At 38.9% G+C, this 25,430-nt stretch overlaps 1 protein-coding gene across 3 annotated transcripts; it reads right to left on the bottom strand.

Moving 5' to 3' along the window:
* Positions 1–20,059: 20,059 nt before the first annotated feature.
* On the bottom strand, positions 20,060–23,646 carry LOC111881599 (BEL1-like homeodomain protein 3). Of its 3 annotated transcripts, none has more exons than XM_023878002.3 (5): positions 23,342–23,646; positions 21,842–22,628; positions 21,385–21,752; positions 20,714–20,774; positions 20,060–20,588 (listed from the first exon to the last, which is right to left on the bottom strand). In XM_023878002.3, the coding sequence occupies exons 2-5, from the start codon at positions 22,553–22,555 to the stop codon at positions 20,286–20,288; spliced, it is 1,446 nt and encodes a 481-aa protein (XP_023733770.1). In that variant the 5' UTR covers positions 22,556–22,628; positions 23,342–23,646; the 3' UTR covers positions 20,060–20,285. The 3 variants fall into 3 exon arrangements, with proteins under 3 accessions (XP_023733770.1, XP_023733771.1, XP_042757252.1); XM_023878003.3 differs by lacking the exon at positions 23,342–23,646 and adding an exon at positions 22,924–23,136; XM_042901318.2 differs by lacking the exon at positions 23,342–23,646 and adding an exon at positions 22,755–22,905.
* Positions 23,647–25,430: the final 1,784 nt, after the last annotated feature.

Here is a 25,430-nt window from a genome sequence, read left to right as displayed (position 1 = left end):
TACCCAGAGTTGTTTTCAGATGCGGCAGCAACAGACTTCGAGGACGAAGTCTATGACAACCCGAAAAACTTCTCGCATGCACTCTTCAATTCTTTCCAATATTAGACTTATTTTACTATATGGTAATACCCCCTTTAAAGTCTAATGAAGCGTTAAATGTGATATAATCAGGGTAGGAGTGTTAAAAAGGGGCTAACTCAAAGTGTAGGGATCAAAACCGGGCCAAACACTCCAACACATGTAGTGTGCGGCCATACACTTGAGTGTGCGGCCACACACTCTTGTTTGCGGCCTCACACCCTCCCAACCGCACACTCCCCACATATATACCACCCTTGAATCATTTTTACACATTTCCTTCATTTCTTCAAACATAGAACACGAAAATCCTCTCAAGTATCATACATTCTCCTTGAAGATCTTCATAAAAGGTACCAAGAACACCAAGAACACCAGGATCTTCATCTGGCAACACACGTGGCAGCACACACCACCTGGCAGCACACAGGGCCGCACACATGTGCTGGCAGCACACTAGGCCGCACACCTGGCTGCACACACACATATAGTGTGTATTTTGGCCATACACTCTCTTGTATAGCCTTATAAACCCTTATACAATCATGTATGATTATAACACTTCATTATAAGTGTTTATTAGTCCCTAAGGTGGTCCCAAAATCATCAATTAGTAGTTCATAACACTAATTAAATCCATATATGTGCCTACATATGCTAAATAGGATTCATGCGTGTACTCAAGTCACCACTTGACACGTAGCACCAAATCCAACATTGTCATCAGAACCACTCACTACAGGTGAGTTCATACCCCTTTAATTTACCTTTGAAATACTTTTAAATGTTTTAAATGCTTTTATGGGGGGGGAATACAAGTTGAATACTTATAGTTATTACATCAATCACATGTGATTAATAGCTACAAAACCAATGATTTCATCACTGTATCAAAATGTTTATCAATCTGTTTTACTTCAAAATGTTTTACAAACTCTTTTACTTGTCAAATACTTTTATTTAAACTTTATTATACTTCTTATAAATTGTGTGTCCATATATGCATAGATGTATAAGAAATGTTTAAAAGGCTTAGGAAGGCCATCCGCCCTATTTCCTTTTCCTCGATTTGGATGTGGTCTGGTGGGATGTCGGGTAGCCGTCCGAGGGTCATTTCAATATTAAATATATATTATATGTGCATATATAGACATAAAAGTACTTCCATATTCATGCGTATCAATTACATCATTAGTAAGTTACCATCGGGGTAACACAGGATCATACTTCTACAAATTCTAGATCAATGAGTCAGTTCATTCATGAGTCAATACTTATTAACTATGAGAACATATACATTGCATTACTATGAGAACATTTACAACCTATACTAGAAAGGGAGAATACATAACTATACTAGTAAGAGAACATATACAACGATACCAGAACAAGTAACATTACATTACCTACACATGAATACATTTACAATTGTGATCCACTGTATCGGGCATGCCTTAAATGTCATAGCCCGAGTTGTAACCAGAATCTCTTGGAGGGAGAGCGTGAGTTTGCGTATAGATCTATACTGGATTGACTATCCTACACATTGCTGCTAGCTACAGCCGGACCTGCAGGTCTGCGGGTGCCAAACGTCATACCTTTTTACGACCTACATTTGTCGTTGTTACTCAGTCGATAGTATGGTACAATTAAATCACATAATACCTTAATATAAATTTGGTTTAAGGTAGTTAGTACAGCAGTAGTTCCTATAATACAACACTATAGTACTACATTAATTTACCCATTACATACATTTAGTGATTATTTCTTAAACATTAATGTACAAACTACCTTTTGTTAATGATATTTACACTTGGGAAATTACACACTTTTGCAACAAACGAGCATACAAACCAGTTAATCCTTGGTAGAAGGCTACTTTAATAGAAAATATAGGTTTTTCTGAGAGATTCAAGCTTTTACAAACACTTACATACATTTTACAAACTTACACTTGAGACATGTTCAAACGTTTTGATAACAAACACCGACACTAAAATACTTATGAACTCACCAGCTTAATGCTGATAAACTCTTTCAAAATAACTTGTATTCTCAGGTCATCAGTAGACAGGTACCGAGACCATCTTTTGAGAAGATGGAGCGCATTCAGGACTCATCTCTTTATTTTGACTTACATTATTTTTGGTGTCTATAACTGTACAGAACACACTTGTATTAAAATTATACATTTAATGCAATGGATGATGTTGTTTGCTTGTTTACTTTTACTGTGTTGTGATACTTTACATGACGTCCTCCGCCCCAAAATGTTTCCGCCGTTCTTGGTTTTGGGGTGTGACAGATTGGTATCAGAGCATTGTTTATAGTGAATGGAGTATATCAACCTATAAAAGATAGACTAACTATAAACCCATTTGGGATTAAAACACTCAGACCAAGAGTCTATACATTAAATACTAAAATATTTAATTAAGTATACTAGTTTGCATTCATACTAAAATCAGTGTCACAATGACAAGAACAAAAGTATTACGATTGTTAAATATCACAAGTGAGCTCGGGGATGTATGGTCAGTCCTGGGAATGGCATAGCCTGATCAACTATGCTGGTCCGAGGAGTGATTAGCATATGCCCTAGAATGGTTGTGATATGTTAACAAGTCTAAAAACTTACCTACAATACCACAAGGATAACCGTAGATCTTAAACTTAAAATACTATAGGAGTATTTTGTGCTACTACAAGCTATTTATACAATAGATTCTTATACCTCTCTTCTCACGTAGATTTAGATGGCTGGATTCCATCACGACGACTCGTACTTTCCAGATGAAGGCAATGCAGGGTGGATCGAAGAAGAAGAGCCCGAAGATGAGCATCCAATCCCTTTGGATGATCACCTCGCAGAAGGCTTTTCTAATGGATCCGACTCCGAGCCTGAAGTCAACAATCTACCTCCCATAGGTAAAGCCGCGAACCACGACCCCCGACCAGCATTTCCAGGCCCCACTCCTATGTGGGTAAACAACTTAAATCATTGGAGCGACGAGCAGGGTCAACCCTTACCTTACTTTGGGGACCGAACCTTTTACAACGTTAGCGAAGGTGGTTCTGCGGATAGAGCTCTGCCTATCATGGTGCGTAGAATTGCTCGAAATGTCGAACAATGTCGAGCAGCCATCGACCGAGTCATGGAAGTTGATGCCAACTCAGGCGTTAATATCGTCCGCATTCGACATCTAGAAGAAGCACTCGAAGGGACGAGGAGAACCAATGACGCACTGCGACAACAATTAACCACCGAAATCGCAGAACTTCGAGTTCGCCAAAGAGCTCACGAACGACACCTTCAAGAAGTGGTTCGCCAACTGGCAGATATGAGGATTCGCCCTAGAAATTCTCGTCATCGTTAGAGGATGTCTAGTACATCCTTGACTTTTGATTAAGGAATAGCCTTTAGTATCTGGACTTCTGGTAACGCTTGTCTGTAAAATATTCCTAACTCTCAGTACGCTATCTAGGAATCTAGTAATTGTCAAACTTTTCCGTATGGTATGATGTAAGACCTATTCCTAGGTCAATTTTCCCCTGAACCTATCACATCAATAATACCAGTAATATTGACAGCTAGCTAATCCGTGAGAAAATCTTTATACTTGCATTTTCCTACTATTCTTCCCTATTGTGACTTCAATTCGTACACTCATTCAACTGTTGGACTATGGCTATTTAGTCCATGTGTCACTCTCAACTTGCTTACAATCGATTCTTACCATGGTATCTGTCATTATAAACTTATAGCTGAAAGATGCCCCCTCGTAAATCAACAAGACGTAACCCTGCACCTCCTCCTCCTGTCATCGATACCGCGGCTCTAAATGATGCAGTAGCTGCGGCAGTGGCAACTGCCATGGCTCAATACCACTCAACTAACAATAGCCAAGGTGGAACCCCTGTTGAATCCACTCATGCTGAGATCCATGTGCGTACGAAAGAATGTTCCTACAAGGATTTCACCAACTGTAAGCCGAAGTCCTTTTATGAAACCGGCGGAGTCATTGCCCTCTCGCAATGGTTCAAGAAGACTGAATCGGTCTTCGAAATCTGTTCATGCCCTGCGGCGAGTAAAGTCAAGTATGCCGCATGCACCTTTGAAGGCAAGGCCCTGACATGGTGGAACGGCCATGTTAAAGCTCTAACTCTCGTCGGAGCCAACGACATGGGCTGGGAAACAATGAAAGACCTCATGATTGAGGAGTATTGCCCGAGGGGCGAAATCCAGAAATTGGAACAAGAACTCTGGAACCTGACCATGAAGGGCACCGACGTGGTCGCTTACACCGCCAGATTTAGCGAACTGGTGGCTCTCTGCCCCAATATGATTCCCACTAAAGGGAAAAAGATCAAAAGGTACATCTGGGGGCTGGTGCCTCCGTACCAAGGAAATTTTCTATCATCAAACCCCACTACTTTCGATAGTGCCAAGCGACTGGCACATCGACTCGTTGACCATGGAATTCAATCCCCAACAGCGACAACAACCCTAGCCATCCCAGAACCCTCCAAACCCGCTGACTCTAAGCGGAAGTCCTGGGATGACAAGAAGAAACAACGAGCTGCCAAAAAGCAGCAAATTGTGGTTGTGCATGCTGCAATAACCCCTACTGCTACTACTGCTCCGGTGAAGCAGTATGCAGGGAGTCTGCCTAAGTGCAACAAATGCAACTTCCACCACAACGGCCCCTGCCGTGAAATGCAGTGTTCCAACTATGACAAGAAAGGACACACTGTTCGCTTCTGTAGGTCTCCGGCAAGACCGATCACTCAAGTCTCTGGCTCAGGCGCGAGCCCAACCTGCTATGGATGTGGTGAAACAGGCCACTTCAAGAGGGACTGTCCCAAAGCAAAGAATGCAATTGGTCAGGGAGAGTACTGGCAATAAGCCATGGTGAAGCAGTTGCTGACCCAACGGTAGTGACTGGTACGTTCCTCCTCGATAACTCCTATGCATGCATTCTATTCGATAGTGTAGCGGAGCGAAGCTTCATAAACCATAAATTTTCTCGCATGCTTAATCAACCACCGCACGCACTCAAAGAACTATTCACAATAGAAATGGCTAATGGAAAAACTGAAAGTACGAATAGCATATACTTAGGTTGTACCCTAACTCTAGATAACCATTCATTCCCAATCGACCTCATGTCGGTCTCAATTAAAAGCTTCGACGTTATCATCGGCATGGATTGGTTAAGTCTTCATCGCGCCGACATCATGTGCTTCGAGAAAGCAGTCTGTCTAAACCATCCGTCTAATGAAACTCTTATAGTATACAGCGACAAACCTGGTACGAGTCTTCGTATTATATCAAGTATTCAAGCACAGAAGTATCTGCGTAAAGAATACCATGCATTCCTTGTTCACGTCGTCGACACAAGCCTCGAAACGAAAGAACTAAAGAACATCCCAGTAGTGAGCGACTTCCCCGACATTTTCCTAGAAGAACTACCTGGGTTACCTCCGCAACGACAGGTCGAGTTCAGAATCGACTTAGTCCCAGGAGCCACCCCAGTAGCCAAGTCGCCCTACCGATTAGCACCAGCAGAGATGCAGGAATTATCTGGTCAACTTAACGAACTGCTCAGCAAGGCTTCATAAGACCAAGCTTCTCGCCTTGGGGAGCACCGGTTTTGTTCGTTAAGAAGAAAGATGGATCATTTCGTATGTGTATCGACTACAGAGAACTCAACAAACTGACGGTCAAAAATCGTTACCCTCTGCCTCGCATAGACGATCTATTTGACCAACTGCAAGGGGCGAACTACTTTTCCAAAATTGATCTGAGATCTGGATATCACCAGTTACGAGTGCTAGAGGAAGATGTTCCGAAGACAGCCTTCCGAACTCGTTACGGACACTACGAGTTCGTGGTGATGCCATTCGGATTGACCAATGCGCCCGTAGTTTTCATGGATCTGATGAATCGAGTATGCCGACCTTACTTGGATCAGTTCGTAATTGTTTTCATTGACGACATCCTGATCTACTCCCGAAGTAAGGAAGAGCATGGCGATCACCTGCGACAAGTTCTAGGAACATTGCGAAAGGAGAAACTTTATGCAAAGTTCTCGAAATGTGAATTTTGGATCCGAAGAGTCGAATTCCTAGGACACGTGGTAAGCGAAGAGGGAATCCACGTGGACCCGTCCAAAATTAAAGCCATAGAGAACTGGTCAGCACCAAAGACGCCTACAGAAATTCGTCAATTTTTAGGCCTTGCTGGCTACTACCGCAGGTTCATACAGAACTTCTCCAGTATTGCGAAACCTCTTACAACACTGACCCAGAAGGGCGTGGCCTTTGACTGGGGAGAGAAATAGGAAAGTGCATTTCAAACGCTCAAGCGAGCCTTGTGCACCGCGCCAATACTATCCCTTCCCGAAGGAATAGAAGACTTCGTAGTCTATTGCGATGCATCGAATCAAGGGCTCGGTTGTGTCTTGATGCAACGAGGTAAGGTCATCGCCTACGCCTCAAGACAGTTGAAGACACACGAGGTTAACTACACCACACATGATCTTGAGCTGGGGGCAGTTGTGTTTGCCCTAAAGATCTGGAGACATTACTTGTACGGTACGAAAAGCACTGTCTTTACCGGCCACACGAGTTTACAACACATTTTCGATCAGAAAGAGCTCAACATGCGTCAACGACGGTGGGTTGAACTACTCAATGACTACGAATGCGACATTCGTTATCATCCGGGTAAAGCCAACGTAGTAGCATACGCCCTAAGTCGGAAGGAATATTCTGGTCGAAGAGTCAAGTCGTTGACAATGACTATCCATTCGCACTTGTCTAAACAAATTCAGGCGGCTCAACTTGAAGCCATGAAACCTGAAAATGTGACGAGTGAATCCCTTAGAGGAATGGACAAGAATTTAGAAGCCAAGGGTGACGGAGCCTTATACTTCATGGACCGGATCTGGACCCGAAGCACGGTGGTTTCCGAGACTTGGTCATGACCGAGGCGCACAACACTCGGTATTCCGTCCACCCAGGTTCAGATAAGATGTATCTGGATCTTAAAAAGCTATACTGGTGGCCTAATATGAAAGCAGAGATTGCTACCTTCGTAAGTAAATGCCTTACTTGCGCAAAGGTGAAGGTCGAGTACCAGAAGCCCTCTAGTTTATTGCAACAACCAGAGATTCCAAAATGGAAGTGGGAGCGGATCACTATGGATTTCATAACCAAGTTGCCCAAGACAACGGGTGGACTTGATACCATATGGGTCATCGTCGATAGATTGACCAAGTCTGGGCACTTCCTGCCTATCAAAGAAACTGACAAGATGGAGAAACTTACGAGAACATACATTAGGGAAATCGTACGGCTACATGGTGTACCTATGTCCATTATCTCCGATAGATGTAGTAGGTTCACCTCAAGATTCTGGCAATCGTTGCAACATTCCCTAGGAACAAGGCTAGACATGAGCACAGCCTACCATCCACAGACAGACGGACAGAGTGAGAGGACCATCCAAACATTAGAAGATATGCTGAGAGCCTGTGTGATTGACTTTGGGAAGGCATGGGATACACATTTACCCCTTGTCAAGTTTTCCTACAACAACAGTTATCACACGAGCATCAAGGCTGCTCCATTTGAAGCCCTCTATGGCCAAAAGTGCAGATCCCCTCTGTGCTGGGCTGAGGTGGGTGATACCCAATTAGCTAAGGGTCGAGCTTTTGACAGCACTCTCACCGGTCCGGAAATCATTCGGGAAACAACGGAGAAAATCGTTCAGATCCGCGAATGATTGAAAGCCTCCGGAGACCGACAGAAAAGCTACGCCGATAAACGTAGGAAACCGTTGGAATGCCTGGTGGGCGACCGTGTTTTATTAAAGGTCTCACCCTGGAAGGGCTTGATACGCTTCGGAAAGCGTGGAAAGTTAAATCCAAGGTACATTGGGCCTTTCGAGATTCTCACAAGAATCGGCCCAGTTGCTTACAAACTCAATCTACCGAACGAACTTCGTAACATACATTCTACCTTCCACGTTTCCAACTTGAAAAAGTGTCTATCCGATGAGACTCTTGTAATCCCACTTGACGAGATCGAAATCAACGAGAGCCTCAACTTCGTGGAAGCACCTGTAGAAGTCATGGACCGTGAGGTCAAACAGACGAAGCAAAGTCGTATCCCGATTGTGAAGATTCGTTGGAACGCCAAGCGCGGGCCAGAATTCACTTAGGAACGAGAGGATCAGATGAAACTGAAATATCCTCATCTTTTTACTTAGTTATTTGTAATAATCTAGTAGCTTAAACTCAAATTTCGGGACGAAATTCCCTTAACAGGGGGATGATGTGACAACCCGAAAAACTTCTCGCATGCACTCTTCAATTCTTTCCAATATTATACTTATTTTACTATATGGCAATACCCCCTTTAAAGTCTAATGAAGCATTAAATGTGATATAATCAGGGTAGGAGTGTTAAAAAGGGGCTAACTCAAAGTGTAGGGATCAAAACCGGGCCAAACACTCCAACACATGGAGTGTGCGGCCATACACTTGAGTGTGCGACCACACACTCTTGTTTGCGGCCTCACACCCTCCCAACCGCACACTCCCCACATATATACCACCCTTGAATCATTTTTACACATTTCCTTCATTTCTTCAAACATAGAACACGAAAATCCTCTCAAGTATCATCCATTCTCCTTGAAGATCTTCATAAAAGGTACCAAGAACACCAAGATCTTCATCTGGCAGCACACGTGCCAGCACACACCACCTGGCAGCACACATGGCTGCACACAGGGCCGCACACATGTGCTGGCAGCACACTAGGCTGCACACCTGGCCGCACACACACATATAGTGTGTATTTTGGCCATACACTCTCTTGTATAGCCTTATAAACCCATATACAATCATATATGATTATAACACTTCATTATAAGTGTTTATTAGTCCCTAAGGTGGTCCCAAAATCATCAATTAGTAGTTCATAACACTAATTTAATCCATATATGTGCCTATATATGCTAAACAGGATGCACGCGTGTACTCAAGTCACCACTTGACACGTAGCACCAAATCCAACATTGTCATCAGAACCACTCACTACAGGTGAGTTCATACCCCTTTAATTTACCTTTGAAATACTTTTAAATGTTTTAAATGCTTTTATGGGGGGAATACAAGTTGAATACTTATAGTTATTACATCAATCACATGTGATTAATAGCTACAAAACCAATGATTTCATCACTGTATCAAAATGTTTATCAATCTGTTTTACTTCAAAATGTTTTACAAACTCTTTTACTTGTCAAATACTTTTATTTAAACTTTATTATACTTCTTATAAATTGTGTGTCCATATATGCATAGATGTATAAGAAATGTTTAAAAGGCTTAGGAAGGCCATCCGCCCTATTTCCTTTTCCTCGATTTGGATGTGGTCTGGTGGGATGTCGGGTAGCTGTCCGAGGGTCGTTTCAATATTAAATATATATTATATGTGCATATATAGACATAAAAGTACTTCCATATTCATGCGTATCAATTACATCATTAGTAAGTTACCATCGGGGTAACACAGGATCATACTTCTACAAATTCTGGATCAATGAGTCAGTTCATTCATGAGTCAATACTTATTAACTATGAGAACATATACATTGCATTACTATGAGAACATTTACAACCTATACTAGAAAGGGAGAATACACAACTATACTAGTAAGAGAACATATACAACGATACCAGAACAAGTAACATTACATTACCTACACATGAATACATTTACAATTGTGATCCACTGTATCGGGCATGCCTTAAATGTCATAGCCCGAGTTGTAACCAGAATCTCTTGGAGGGAGAGCGTGAGTTTGCGTATAGATCTATACTGGATTGACTATCCTACACATTGCTGCTAGCTACAGCCGGACCTGCAGGTCTGCGGGTGCCAAACGTCATACCTTTTTACGACCTACATTTGTCGTTGTTACTCAGTCGATAGTATGGTACAATTAAATCACATAATACCTTAATATAAATTTGGTTTAAGGTAGTTAGTACAGCAGTAGTTCCTATAATACAACACTATAGTACTACATTAATTTACCCATTACATACATTTAGTGATTATTTCACTTAAACATTAATGTACAAACTACATTTTGTTAATGATAGTTACACTTGGGAAATTACACACTTTTGCAACAAACGAGCATACAAACCAGTTAATCCTTGGTAGAAGGCTACTTTAATAGAAAATATAGGTTTTTCTGAGAGATTCAAGCTTTTACAAACACTTACATACATTTTACAAACTTACACTTGAGACATGTTGAAACGTTTTGATAACAAACACCGACACTAAAATACTTATGAACTCACCAGCTTAATGTTGTTAAACTCTTTCAAAATAACTTGTATTCTCAGGTCATCAGTAGACAGGTACCGAGACCAGCTTTTGAGAAGATGGAGCGCATTCAGGACTCATCTCTTTATTTTGACTTACATTATTTTTGGTGTCTATAACTGTATAGAACACACTTGTATTAAAATTATACATTTAATGCAATGGATGATGTTGTTTGCTTGTTTACTTTTACCGTGTTGTGATACTTTACATGACGTCCTCCGCCCCAGAATGTTTCCGCCGTTCTTGGTTTTGGGGTATGACAAAGTCTAAAATAAGTGAGGGAGATTTGTAACACCTGGTTCCTAGTATGTATTTTAATCTATATATTTTTGGCATTTTAGCTAGGACTCGGCGAGTTGTAGGCCCAACTCGCCGAGTAGAGACGAGATATTGAGCACGTTTAAGTTGGCAACTCAGCGATTCCATACCCTGGACTCGACGAGTCCGGCAGTCTGGAAGAAACCCTAGATCCGTGGGTTTTGCACCCTATTTAAACCATGTTATGAGCCCCAAGCAAACCCTAACCATTCCTTGAGCATTTTGAGCATTTCTTGTGTGAATTTTGAAGTTTTGAAGAGAAGAAGGAAGCTAGATCCAAGGGAGTAGAAGGAGATCCGAGATCTTGCACCCACTACAGAGTTTATTGAGGTAATAATCGTATTCTTTATGTTTCTATGATTGATTCTCCATTATAAGCACATTTAGGCCATTTTATCCATTTCTTAGCTTTTTTATAGTAGAGAGATCACATTGGGTTGATTATCCTTCGGATCTAGCCATGTTTCACTCCCAAAAGCGTAGATCTAACACCTTTATGGAGCCATTTTGCATATAGCCCTAGATCTACTCTTTTAAGTGCCTTTTGAGCCTTTAAATCCCTTTTCATGCATATGTACACGTAAAGTTGGAAACTTTACGTGGTAAACAAGCCTTAGGAACCCAGATCTATAAATTGTATGCAGTGGTTTTGAGTAGAATCGATTGTATAGAAGTTGCATGCAACCGACTCGGCGAGTCGTTCTTCAGACTCGGCGAGTCGGGTTGCGAGTCCTCGAGTTTTCCCCCTTCTATGTATTATACCGAGTGGAACCAGTGAGTTTTAGGTGGACTCGGTGAGTCGGAGATCAGACTCATCCATGGAGGGACTCGGCGAGTCAATGCCCTGACTCGGCGAGTCCAAGGCAATCTTCATACCTCAAGAACATACTTGGCGAGTTGTTCATACAAATCAGTGAGTCGCAGTTGGAGTGTTCATATGATGAAGCAGAACTCGACGAGTTGTTCATACAACTCGGCGAGTTGGATGCAAATTGACTAAGTGTTTGTATCAAAGAGGAACTCGTCGAGTCTATGCCAAACTCGACGAGTAGTAGCGAGCAGAATTGAGAAATGAGAGTAGGGACTCGACGAGTTGGTGGCCCAACTCGATGAGTCAGGTCAACTGTATGTTGACTTTGACCAAGAGGTTGACTATTACCAGGCGTAAAATAGTCATTTTATCCTCAGTATAGTTATCGGTATTTGATTGAGTGTACTTATGGAAATTGTAGCCGGGGTGAAACCGGAGCAGCAGCAGATAGATTCCAGAGCAGTTCATTCAGCAGCTAGGCTACAAGGTGAGTCTTCCTTCCAGTAGGAACAGGTCTACGGCCATAATGTTGGCCCGTTTAGTTAGCAGTAGTTCCGGACCTCGGTCCGATGCAGTAGTTAGATTGGTTGATATCTTTGTGATTCAAGCATGTTTTGTATTATGTGTTTAGGACTTCAGTCTGATGCAGTATGCAGTATATGTGCTTACGCTAGATGATATGTTTATGCTATGCCATGTTATGCTCAGTCAGTTTCCGGACTTTGGTCCAATGCAGGGGACAAGGTCCCAGTCAGTTCCAGATTTCGGTCCGATGCAGTTAGTTCCGGACTTCGGTCCGATGCAGTTTCTGGGCTTCGGTCCGATGTAGTGGGCAAGGCCCTAGTTAGTTCCGGACTTCGATCCGATGCAGTTTCTGGACTTGGGTTCGATGCAGTGGGCAAGGCCCAGTATGTGTTTATATGTTATTGTATGGTATGTGGTAGTTTGGGGAGCTCACTAAGCTTTGTGCTTACAGTTTCAGTTTTGGTTTAAGGTACTTCCGCAAGTAAAGGGAAGAGCTCGGAATGATGGCATCGCACACACCACAGCTTCAATTTTTGTCTTGGGAGTTGATTTAGCTTTTCATTGACATGATTTGATACAGTCTTGATACAGTTTTCTTGTGATACTTTGTTATGGTTATGATACATTGACGTATGGGTTTTATTTTATGGTATTGATCTAATGATTTTAGTAATGATTAAACAAAAATTTTTGGGTCGTATTTTGGGATGTTATAGCTGGCAGCAGACGTCTCGTCCATGGAAGAGGATAGGATCGACCTCATGACGTGAGCAAGCCCATGCTCACGACGTGAGACCCAAAAATCAGCCTATAAATAGAACCCAAGAGGTTCCGAGTTTAGTTGCTCAAATCTATTCACTCTCCTACTTCTACTCTTTGTTAAGCCCCTCTAAACAACCCCGAAGCCCCGGTAACACTCCTGGAACACGACGCGAGTCCCGACGCCCTCAAGATTTCCGAGAAATCGACTTCTTTCTAGTCGAAGTCTTGCACGAGTCAAGTCTCGTCTTCTTTAAACCGCCACATCTACCAAGTGAGTTCATACCCCCATTTCTACGCTTTTAATGTTTTATAAATGTTTTGAACATATTACGGGGGAGAATACAAGTAAACACCCGGTTAAATCCGAGTGCAAATATGGAAACTTCTGCTATGCTTTGCATGTGATTATCTTATCTACAAAAATGGAATTGTTAAGCACGCAAAACACATTTTACATGGTCTTATCCTTATAGGATGAAACAAAACTATACAATTACGATTCTCATCTATACAAATGCATTATATCAAGGGTAACCACTCTTGTTAAACTATTTTATGCATTCAAGAAAACACGAATTATGCCTTTGTTAACATTGTTAAAAAGGATAATCATTTCATACAAACTCATCATTTTCAATACGCGACTTAGTTGAGAATCCATGAGACGATTCGCCTTTACTCTAACTTTTGTTAAAGATACCAACAAAAGTCCTGTTTATAACCAGAATCTCCCGTTTGCAGAACGTGATAAGTGTGTATAGATCTATACGGGACTAATGATCCAACATCCTGACTGTTAGCTACAGTCTTTTGGGTGACAAGTGTCATAACATTTCGACGCCTGAAGAACGTCGCCACAAGAAAAACTATGATAGTATGGTTATAACAACTCACCGGATAGACAATTATTATGGTATTATGATTTCGGTGGAAAGTAACTATTAATGTTATTTTTCATATTTTTCAAGCTCGATCTTCATATAGTTAATTATATAAAACTATACCTCTATCTTTTTAAGCATGTTATAGTTGCTTACATTTTACGGTCTTGGACATTTAAGACTGCTATTCACAATTGGAAAATAAGGGATTTTCCTGGTTCGACTATTTACAATTCATACAACGATCTTTCATACTCATTGCATACATTTATAAGAAAATAAGGGATTTTCTGGAAAACAAGCACGGACTTTCGAATGGCATACATTTTCTCAAAACTCTACTTATGAACTCACCAACTTAATTTTTGACACTTTTTCTTGAAATAACTTGTATTCTCAAGAAACCGCTAAGCAAGGTTAGCAACTACTTTTGGAGATTTACGCTCTGGCGTTAATAACCTCTTTTGAAGCATGATTTTGTAATTTACTTTTCAACACATCACAAATTGCAATCATGTAAACCTTTTGAAATATATATATTTGGTGGTGTGTACTTTCCTTACTATGCAATTGTTATGATACTGAATATGACGTCCTCCGCCCCGAACGTTTCCGCCGTTCTAGTTTGGGGGTGTGACAATATATTTCAAAACTTTTCAATATGAAAACAGTTCAGGTCTATACCTTTTGAAGGACCACTCGCACACGTTCATACGATTTTCCTACAAATTATGGTGATTTTTACAAAACTGTCTATCATTTCAAAACATTTTCGGACCAGTATGTAAAAATGAACATTTGCACTCTGGTTAGGAACCACTTAAGGTCAGGGGAAAATATTATGGACAAAATATACTCATTTTCTAATCCCTAAGAGTTTATGAATCCAAATTTTGATTTACGATGATTTTTCTTTACTTTTCCTAAAAACATGGACAGAAAAGTCAAAAACTAGAAATTGTCTGTATCGTACTAAATGTTTTTATACTTGTGTTAGATGTAAGTTTTAATGATATATTCATTTAAAAATATCTAGACAAGATATTTACTATGTATTTATATCAATGATTATATAAGTATTTTCAATAAACAAACAATATAAACTATAATAGGTATAGTTTGGGGAACATTCACGTTATTTTACTCTTTTGGGTCAAATGAATAATTATATAAAAATATGATTATTTTATACCTTGTGAATACTATAAAAGGATAATACAAACGATAACAAGGAAAAGATAACTTCAACACACTTTATGCATTGATTCGAGAGACTACTAGTGCACCCATTCGAAACTTGTATTGAACATGGTGGATTATGCATTGATTCAAAATATTTGATCAATAAGGCTCAGACCGAGGCGTTCAAGGAAAAAATCGGAAGAGCAAGAGGATTGTAGGACCAATTTCGGGCTTCGATGTAGATAGTCGTAGTTTGTTAATGTTGCAAAGAAGATGTAACACCCGTCTCCTAGAATGGATCAGTGTATGGCATAAATGAGTCAAAGGCATGGTTTTGGGGAAAAACCATATGTCACGACGTGACCATAGGGAGGTCACGACGTAACGTGCCAAATATGAAAACACGTTTCTAAATGGATATCACGACATAACAAAGGTATTGTCACGACGTGACCATAGTTGTAGCCCAATCCCATGATGTTTTAGGGTTTCCTCAGTATTAAAACCTCTAACCTCATATTTAGGTCATCATATACGACCTCTGTCACGCTCTAGAACCTTAAAGAAAACCCTAATACCCTCGTCTTCATTTATGAGCTTACCCTTCGTGATTTGGTGCACTTGGAAGGAAAAAGAAGGCCCTTATGGTATAGAGAACCTCTTGACAGGCTTGGAGTTTCCATTTGAGCCATTTCTGGACCATTGTAAGTGTTCAAGATCCAAACATCATGTTGATAGCTTCTAGATCCAGGCTTCTTGTCCCTTTTCTTCATGTTGTGGAAGATTTGATGGAAGGACTCCATAAAGTTAGCAACCTTATGGGTCGTTTAGGTCCCTTCAGGGTTGTATATGTTGGATCTAGAGTTTGGCTAAGTTTTGAAGACATTCATGTGATTATTGATTCATTTTTCATCATTTTGACCTAATATGAGATCAAGACATGCATCTCTATAAAGCACCGATTTTTAGAATGTTTTTGGAGTAAGAAGGCCCTGCAGAAAGTTGGATTGGAAGGCTTAAAGGATTAAGGGTCAAATGCATTAAGTTGTCCGAAAATGCAGTAGTCACAACATGACCATATGGAGGTCACAACGTGACGATGAGATTTCCAGATTGTTTTGGGTAGACTCTGTCATGACATATGAGCATGGCCATAACGACGTGAAAATGGTTTTTATTGCGACTGAGTTTTTCGTAAGTAGAGTTTTGGATCGGGGCTAAGTTTGTTAGCCACAACGTGACCATGGGTTGGCTACAATGTGAGATCAACTGTTAGTGATGTTAACTATCAACTTTGGCTGTTAACCTTGACTGTTAACTTTTGGCATGGGTTGACTTTGGGCTAAATTTCTAGTTTTAGAAGGTATACTAAGAGTTTACCTTGTGTGGTTCATTAGGAGGTGTATAACACCTGTTCGTTGGTTGTGAGAGCTGTTAGTTGTTGACTACATCGACAATGTGAGTTTTCTCACTATACTATGTAAGTTGCTAGATTGTCTTTGTGATTCTTGCATGAAAGATTATGGATGGATCACAACACCTGTATGAAAGACTATGGTTGGATCACAGCACATGTATAAAAGACTATGGTTGGATCACAAAACTTGTATGAAAGGTTGTGGTTGGATCACAACACTTTTTTGACTTTATGACTTGCGTGGAAGACCATGGTTGGATCATGACAGAAAGGTTACGACTAGACTATAATCTGGGCGTGATTGTAAGACTATGGTTGTATTATAGCATTCACGTAGGGCTCGGCCCACTGATATGTATGGTATGTTGTATTTTGGGGAACTTGTTAAGCTTTGTGCTTATGGTTTTATAGTTTAAACATTTTCAGGTACTTCCAGTTCCAAAGGGAAGGTCCGGCTTGACTGCACAACATCCCCCGATGGCTTTTCTGCACTAATTGTTATTGTTTTAATATGATGTTGGAATGATACATTTTACTCTTATTGGTTTTGAAACGAATGTTTGTATGGATTTGACAGTTTAAAAATGAAAATTTTATTGGTATTTTTGGGATGTTACAAGTTGGTATCAGAGCCTTGGTTTGAGGGACTCGGGCGCACTCTTGGGTGTGTCTGAACTCAAACTGAGGAATTGATAATCTTTTTGAAAAAAAAAATCTAAAAATATTTTGACAAAGAAACGGGTGTAATGTGTGCAATCACCCGAGCTCAAGTAAGTGATTCCCAAAATACCAATACATGAGCATTATGCATTTATGTGAATTGCATGTTAGGATAGGGCTAAGGATACCTTCAGGAATTAGATGAGAGAATTGCTTGATTTATGATGTGTTGTAGCCTAGGAGGAATTGGGTGTTATGTATTACTTGGAATCAATATTGGCAAAGTTAATTGCTAAGCATATGTTTAAAAATTGTATATGATTAGGATCATATAGCCTTAGAATGATTGATTTAACCTTATTTTATTTTCCTTTTCGGGTTGTGGGTTTAAGGTAGAATCATTTATTCGACAATTTATCTGATCCCATATTGTGTACAGTTTTCATGCGTAAGGCAACGAAAGGTTTGGTAGAGGTTCCTAGTATGTCAGAAGCAAGTAAGATGAGTATTCTTAGGAGAGCCTAGAGAGTGTTATAGAGGGATATGTATGCTTCTTAGCATAGGGCTTATGTGAGTTGTTATGGTGAAATAACTTAGCAGATTCGGGATGATTCTTGAAGAAAGTACGGATAGGTGCGGAAGGTAGTATTGAGCCCGTACTACTGAAAGCACATGATTCATACTCAAATCAACGAGACTCACGAGGATTCTAAGAAGCTTGTATAATGAGGTATTCTTCGAGTATGCTTTGATTAGGTTGTATGGTTGCCTTTCAGTATGGCGAGGAGCAATCATGGAGGAGGTTCTAGTGCATGTTCAAGCTTTGGTGCTGAGTCGATTGATGAGAGGATACGCAAGTTGGTTGCGCCTAAGATCGCTCGCAGTATTATGGATGTGACCCCTGTGATGCTTGGTACCATCAAGGAGGGGATAATGGAGCTTCTGGATGATCTCTTGGGGGCCTTTTGTGCCAAGATTGTGGCTGGTCAGTTGGGGGCATGAACTCTCTATTTTTGGGAGTAGAATACATGTAGAGGGCCAGAATTCTTCGGGAAGAAGGACCCTGTTGCTAGCCGACGATGGATCACTGACATGGAGAATGCTCAGTGGACGAGTTTTTTCCACGAGGGGTCAAAGGTGGGATTTTCATCTTTCCTTCTGAGGGATTGAGCTCGCAACTGGTGGTATGAGATTAGTCATATATTAGGATCTAAGCTCGTAGCGGCCATGTCTTGGAATGAGTTTGTGACAAGATTCAGAGTTGAATTCACACCTGCTTTAGAGATGCAGCAGTTGGCAAGGGAGTTTTAGGACCTTCTCCAGACGATGGAAACTAAGGTGAAGATCACTGCCAAGTTCAGGAAGAGGGTTTTACCTGTTCCACGGTACGATGCAGATGAGGAGATGAAGAATACGAGGTACCATGATATGTTGAGGGATGATATCCAGGAGTATATGAGCCTATCGAGTTGCAAGACCTTGGAGGATATGATTGCCAGAGCTCAGGAGCGAGGGGTTGAGTTAGAGATTCGGACGAAGCAGAAGCTAGTTTCGGTTCAGACAACAGTGGGTTCAGCGAAGAAGACCAAGACCTTCGATTCATGAGCTAGAGGTCAGCAAAGTCGGGGCCATTGCGGAAAGCCCGGGAACCGCATGATGGAATGTATCGATCAAGAGGTATGGGTTGCTACAAGTGTGGCGAGATTGGTCATATCAACTAGGAGTGTCCTCGGGGATCGAGTCCGATTTGTTTTCACTACAACCAGATGGGCCACAAGAAGGCCGACTTCCCGAGATTGACAAGTGGTGAGGATTACGGATTGTCATGAGGGCAGGGCGGGGTCTTTGGTGTTGAGGAGTCGAGCGTTTCAGATGACGGCCAAGAAGGCCTGAGTAAAATCTATATGACGACGAAAGTCATTCCTACATTAAGTCTGTTGGTAAAATCTATACCCACAGTAATCATATTTATATGACCACGAAAGTCATTCCTACATTAAGTCTGAAAATTTTTTATAAGTTTAGTGGGTAAACATAATTTCCTATAGTGTTTTCTTACTTGATGGAAGAGGCTATATCGGTATTCATTTTTTGTTTGAGATATGTTTTGCTAGTTTAATGATGCATCTATGTAGCTTTGTTATGTTGGTGATATTCTTTTTAAAGTAAATGTGGAGACTTGTAAAAGTATATGCCTTCAAATACAAATCCATATAAATGGGACTTAATCAAGTCACATTGTTTGGAACTCAAATCTTTAAGTGTGGCCATGACTACAAATTCAGACACGATCCAATGACTGTTTGTGTTCCATGGCGAGCACTATTTTGTCCTTTTCCATTGATAATTCATCATTGATTAGTGTATCTCTCTTGATGGCCTCCTCTAGTGTCTACCCATGTTCTTTTTTCTACTTCAGATTTCCAACAACCTTGGTGTTAGCTTGTCTTATATATTCACATTTATATATTGATTTTAACGTTGTTTGTTGATTACCATGAGATATCCGCATTAGTATCAAAACATTAATCGTTTTAATATGGACAATCATTGTGATATTGGACCTTCAACCTTGTTTGACTTTGTTAAACATTGTATTTGGAATTGGAAGTATTTGGTGTTTCCTTGGTTTATTCACAGGTTTGAAGGGTTATTTGGTCAAACTATGATTCCTAACAAAATCTCAAGTCACAGAAAAGGCCAAATGAAAGCACACTAAATCAATTGTCTTAAAAAAAAACTGAAATTTCAACCTTATATGTATTACAAATAAATTAGGGAAAATAAAGAAACATCTTCCCAAAATGTCAATTACTTTCACAATTCAAATCTCTAATAAGCATCTATACAATTGTCCAGAGTGAGGAAATATACAATGGATATATATGTGTAACTAATCATGCTAAGAATCATCTGATAATAGTAATCTCACAAGCACTTATACATGTCTACAATACATCTATAGGAATCAACTAAGCTTAATGAATAGAAAAATACACAAGAAAGTTAAGAAATTGTTGTTTTATTACATAAGAAATGGTACATTGATGTCACATCTATTTTGAACCAATATCAAATAAATTGACATCTTTAATTACTTACAGACTGGTCTTTAAAAATTATTCTATAAATCTAAACAAAATACCAACTATATATGCTTTCATATTTACATCAAATCAAGATCAGTGTATGTGTGTTGTGTACACTTCTTTGCTTACACTAAAAAGTTTTATTATACCAAAAAATCAGATAACAATTGGGGTTCTTCACCAAACCTATATTGGTCTGACATATCTGTATGCCTATGTGTTGGAGACCTGTTGACTTCTATCTCACTGAAAAAGTCAGGATTTTGACTTAAATCTTGACCCAATTCCAATTCTTTCTCTTTATCTTCTGAAGATGATGAGTTATTGTTTGCTCCTTTGAGTGCATGTTCTTGTGATGATGTGCAATTGCCAAATTCTTCTTTGTATATATCTTCAATCATGGGTTTCCAGAGACGTACACGTGCATTGATGAACCAATTTGCAATCTAATAAAAAAATTCGGGAACTTTGTATTAATTTGTACCCCAACAACATACCAAATTTGAATTTAAGAGTAACAAGTTAAGAATTAGGAAAGAATAAACTCTAGACATTTTAAATCTTTATTTACCTGGCTTCGAGTGAGTCCAGTTTGTTTTGCTAGCATGATTTTCTCCGAATCTTTTGGGTAACTGGAAAATATTATTAACATTAGAATAAAAAGAATCAAGACAGGAAAAAAAATGTGAAAACTTGAAGGATGTAATTAGAAAAGGTGACAGAAAGAAGAGAATAAATATAACAGGTTGTACTGTGTTTTGATATGTATTGGACTGTAGGACTGGAACTGATGTCAATGAGACAAAAATTGTAACTTTTGTCTCACTCAAAAAGGTGGGGCACAGACTCGCTCTCGATCTCTCATCTGTATAAAAGATGTGAATGTCTGTCATCCTCATCTGCAAAAATAACCCTAAAAAGTTTGTCCAGTCTCATCCAGTCCTGTCCTATATAACTAACAGACACAGCCTACGGCTGTGTAACATGTGTCTGTTACACAGGACTGGACCAGACTGAACAAGCTTTCTAGGGCTATTTTTGATGATGTGGATGACAGGCATTCACATCTTTTGTACAGATGAGAGATCAAGAGCGAGTCTGTGCCCCACCTTTTTGAGTGAGACAAAAGTTACAATTTTTGTCTTATTGACATCAGTTCCAGTCCCACAGTCCAATGCATGTCAAACACAGTGCAACCAGTTCTGTCCTGCGTAACAAAAAAGGTGGAATAAAAGGACATACGGGTTAAGAAAATGTTCAAACAGCCAAGCGCGAAGAATCGAGACAGATCCTTCCGGAAGCCCTCTTTGTGGCCTCCAAGAATGACGAGTCACACCAAGCTGCTGAAGTGTTCTCTGTTGCCTGAGTTGCTTTTCCACGTTCCTTAAACGTGGCAACACTCTGTCCACCGAATCATCTTGTTCTCCTAACCGCTGACGTGTCACTTGAATTTGTCCATTAATGGCATCACGTAAGCACCGAAAATGGCAAGAAATTGTTCGATGTGCAAGTGTTGTGTATGTCCTTGCAGCCCCACACCCAGACACCACATCCAATGCTGCTTCAACAATTTGCAATTGTTGGCAATACTCTCTGTATTTCCTATCCACCTATACTCAAAAACGAAAGATTTTATTAAAAAAATATATTCAAGGGTAAAAAGGTAAAAAGGGTATTCTTGAAAGATGAAAGTAGTTACCTCGTCTAAGAAAGAAAACAATCTCGTGACCTTATTTTGAAGATCTTGTTTCTCAGAAGCCGAGAGTTCACCGGAGGAAGTAGTAGTGGATTCGTGAGGGGTAAATTTGGAATTTTTTTTATCGTCTACACGAAGGGTATGTAGATTGCTAAGTTTGTTAATCTTTAGCTGTCTTAAAGCTTCACGAAGATTTGCTACTTCTTCAAGCAATTCCTGTGATGGTTTTAGATATTTTGAATCCAAGATTCTACCACTTACAAGTCCATATGAAACATCATATGTATCAGAAACAGAACATTGACCGTTTTTTCCAACCAAGTCAAAGGACAAATAGTCAACATTTTCTACTTTATGGGTTTGAGAACCATGAGAGCCATGATCATGAGGATCTTGAAGATGGGTGTTCAAGTAATTGTATTGAAAGGAAGGTAAATCCATGGAGGAAGAAGGGATTTGCATTCCTAAGCTGAGTGATAATTCTTGATACTGTAAGTTTCTTTCATCATCTGAAGTGTTATGATCTTTGACTTGTGAAAGGATTTGAGGATTCGGTTGCATGTTTCCAGATAAAAGTTGTAAGAAAGAGTTGTCAGTGGATGTTTGGTTTTGATACATCATATCTACAGGTGGACATGGTGATTCTTGATATGAATCGTATGAGCTTTGAAACACATCTCTTTGATGATTGTTTGAAGGAGGATAATAAGTAGCCATCTTGATTCCTTTAAAACCCAATCACTATCAAAAAGATCTTCAAAAATGATTACTTTAGAAGGTGATATGATGCCTGATATATCAAGAAACACAAAAAAAAAAATTAAAAAAAGAAAAACAGAACAGGTAGTACTTAATTTGTTTCTTGAGATTCTATGGTGAGAATTGAGAAATATTAGTAAACAAAGTATTGTAAGACCTAATTAATGGCATAACTGAAAGCACATGGTGTGATTTGTTATGCGGATTCCACCACTAAAAGGAAATCCCAAAAAGGGGATTACAGATTACTTTCCGATTTTCCATACATATAAAGAGTTTTTGTTTTCTTCTCAGAATTTCATTGAGACATAACATCAAACACTTACTGTGCATCAAAAAAATACATGAGCAGTGAGAGGGAGAAAGGGGAGATGTATGAAGGAGTGATCTAGAGAAAACATGAAGACAGAACCAAAGCGAGTGAACGAAAATCTTCCTAAAAGGGAGACAAAAATTGGATATGAACAAGGAGAAAATATGATAATTGATAATTCCCCACAATATAGTATTCGATTAAAGTAATTAAAGAAAACAAACACACACAACTAACCCTCCTTATCATTGAACAATGACCCCCTCTCGAGATTAAACAAAGCAATAATTGGAGGACAAGCAAACAAAAACAAGATTATACATTTATACATATATAAATATAATTAATCAAAATCAAAAGCTCCGTAGTTGCGCAAACACCCAATTCATTAAACTAATCAAAAGAAACACCAGCAAAAGAAACAAACTAACCCGTGGTTTTCACGTGCGGACAAAGTTGAAGATTTTAAATGATTCGGATGAGATTAGGGTGAAGAATAATAATAATAATAAGAAGAAGAAGAAGGTCCAAATTGAAATGGGGTTTGCTTGAATTGAGGTGTTTGTTTAGTAGCTAAAGACAATTGCTTGAAAAATGGATATTGTGAAGCTAACAACCAGTTGGTGGACCTAAACTGCATATACTTTCGTCTTCTCCGTTTTCCTGTTGTTGAGATATTGAATTAAAAATGGTTGATTTTTGAAGTCAATGATAAACACACGTCTCCAACGTGTACTACGTTTCTTTTTCATTATTATACCGCGAATCTTATATTCATCTTGGCGGCAACCAACGCCACTTATTCTTCGGAACGATTTTCAGCCGTTCGATTTACTTTTTATAATTTATATTACCACGTTAAAATAAACATGACAATTGTTTTTATACTATTTTGAAATAGAGTTTAATAAGTATATTTTTTTTTCAAATTTAGGTGGTGTATATTTTATTTTTTATTTTTTTTTCGATTTCATTCTTTTTTTTGTTCAACTTTTTCGGCTGCAATTTTTCTTTCTCTAAAGATGTTAAAATGTGAAATATATTGTTATATTATATAAAAATGCATAATTTCAAGATTGAAAAAAATAATAATAAACATGTTATCTTATATAAAATTAAGTAGCTATCTGATTGCTTATCAGGTAAGACACTGACTTCTTCAAAGTCTTGATTTCCATTTCCTCGTGTTTTTTTTTTAACATAACTCCTTCATTATGTTGTTTAAGATTTGTCTTCTTTAATGTGAATCTGAATAATACAAGGTTCATCAATTCAACTTTTATAAGAAAGAAATCAATAATTAATTTCTTGAATTTGCTCAGGATAAAAAATATTTAAAAAAACAAGTTCAGCAGTTATGGTTTTTATTTACTGTTCGGATTCCTTTGATTGCCTCTGAATCTCCCTTTTGTTTTGTTTTTTTTGTTTTTTCATCCTACTTCATGTTTGATGCCAAACTAACAACAATACCTTTTATTTTTTTTTAGTAAATTAATGAAATCGTTCCTGTGGTTTGGTCAAAATTGCACGTTTGGTCCTTAACCTTTTTTTTGCACTCGGATTATCCCTGTGGTTTGAATTTGTTGCGTTTTTTGTCCCTATGGTTTGATTTTGTTGCATTTTTCGTCCTTACATACATAAAGTTAGGGACCAAACATGCAATTTTTACCAAACCATAGGGACGAAAAACGCAACAAAATCAAACCACAGGGACGATTCGAATGGAAAAAAAAAATAAAATAAAACTTAAAGACCAAACATATAATTTTGACCAAACCATAGGGACGATTTCAATAATTTACTTTTTTTCTTTTTTTTTCATACAGTTGGTGTTTTCCAATGCTTCCAAAATGTGTTCGCTGCTTCTTCCAGCACCAACCGCATGGTACATATCAAGACCCAAAGATTTGTTGATGTGGTGAAGGTACTTATATTGAGAAGTACATAATTATAAGAGGGTATCTTTTGAGTATGCTTCTTTTTCTTTTGCGTGTTTCTTAGGATCGATCATTGTTGTAAAAAGAGAAAAATATTTAAGAGATGTGGGCCATTTTAAACATTATTGATGTACTACTCATTATGTCTTCTTCATCGCAGCCATTCTCTCCTTCTCATCGTGTGTCTATCATTTCTAATAAATGAAAGTTTTTTTGTCAGATTCTCATTTAATTCGTTAAATGTCATTTTGTGGTTATATTAAATTAAATTTTTTTCACATGTAATGGATATCAATTTCATTAATCAACTTACCTTTTAATTTCAAATTCTCAAAATTAAAGTCATTAGTTTATTTTGTTTATTTATTTAAGTTATATGTTTAAATTTAAAAGATAAAAAATGTTTTCATTAGGATCGATCATTGTTGTAAAAAGGTTTTAGACATTCAAGAATACAATAAGGAACTAGTATTCCAAGTGTCTTACTGTTGATGGTGGATACTTGTAGAAAAGATCATACACTTTGATCTTTTGTTATCTTCATCAACACCTTAAAATCAAGTGGGTTCAAAAGCTTCAAAGA

Source organism: Lactuca sativa, chromosome 4 (genome assembly GCF_002870075.4).
Source record: "Lactuca sativa cultivar Salinas chromosome 4, Lsat_Salinas_v11, whole genome shotgun sequence".
NCBI lineage: Eukaryota > Viridiplantae > Streptophyta > Magnoliopsida > Asterales > Asteraceae > Lactuca > Lactuca sativa.
The sequence above is the reverse complement of the archived record's forward strand: the minus strand, read 5'-3'. Positions and strand labels throughout refer to the sequence as shown.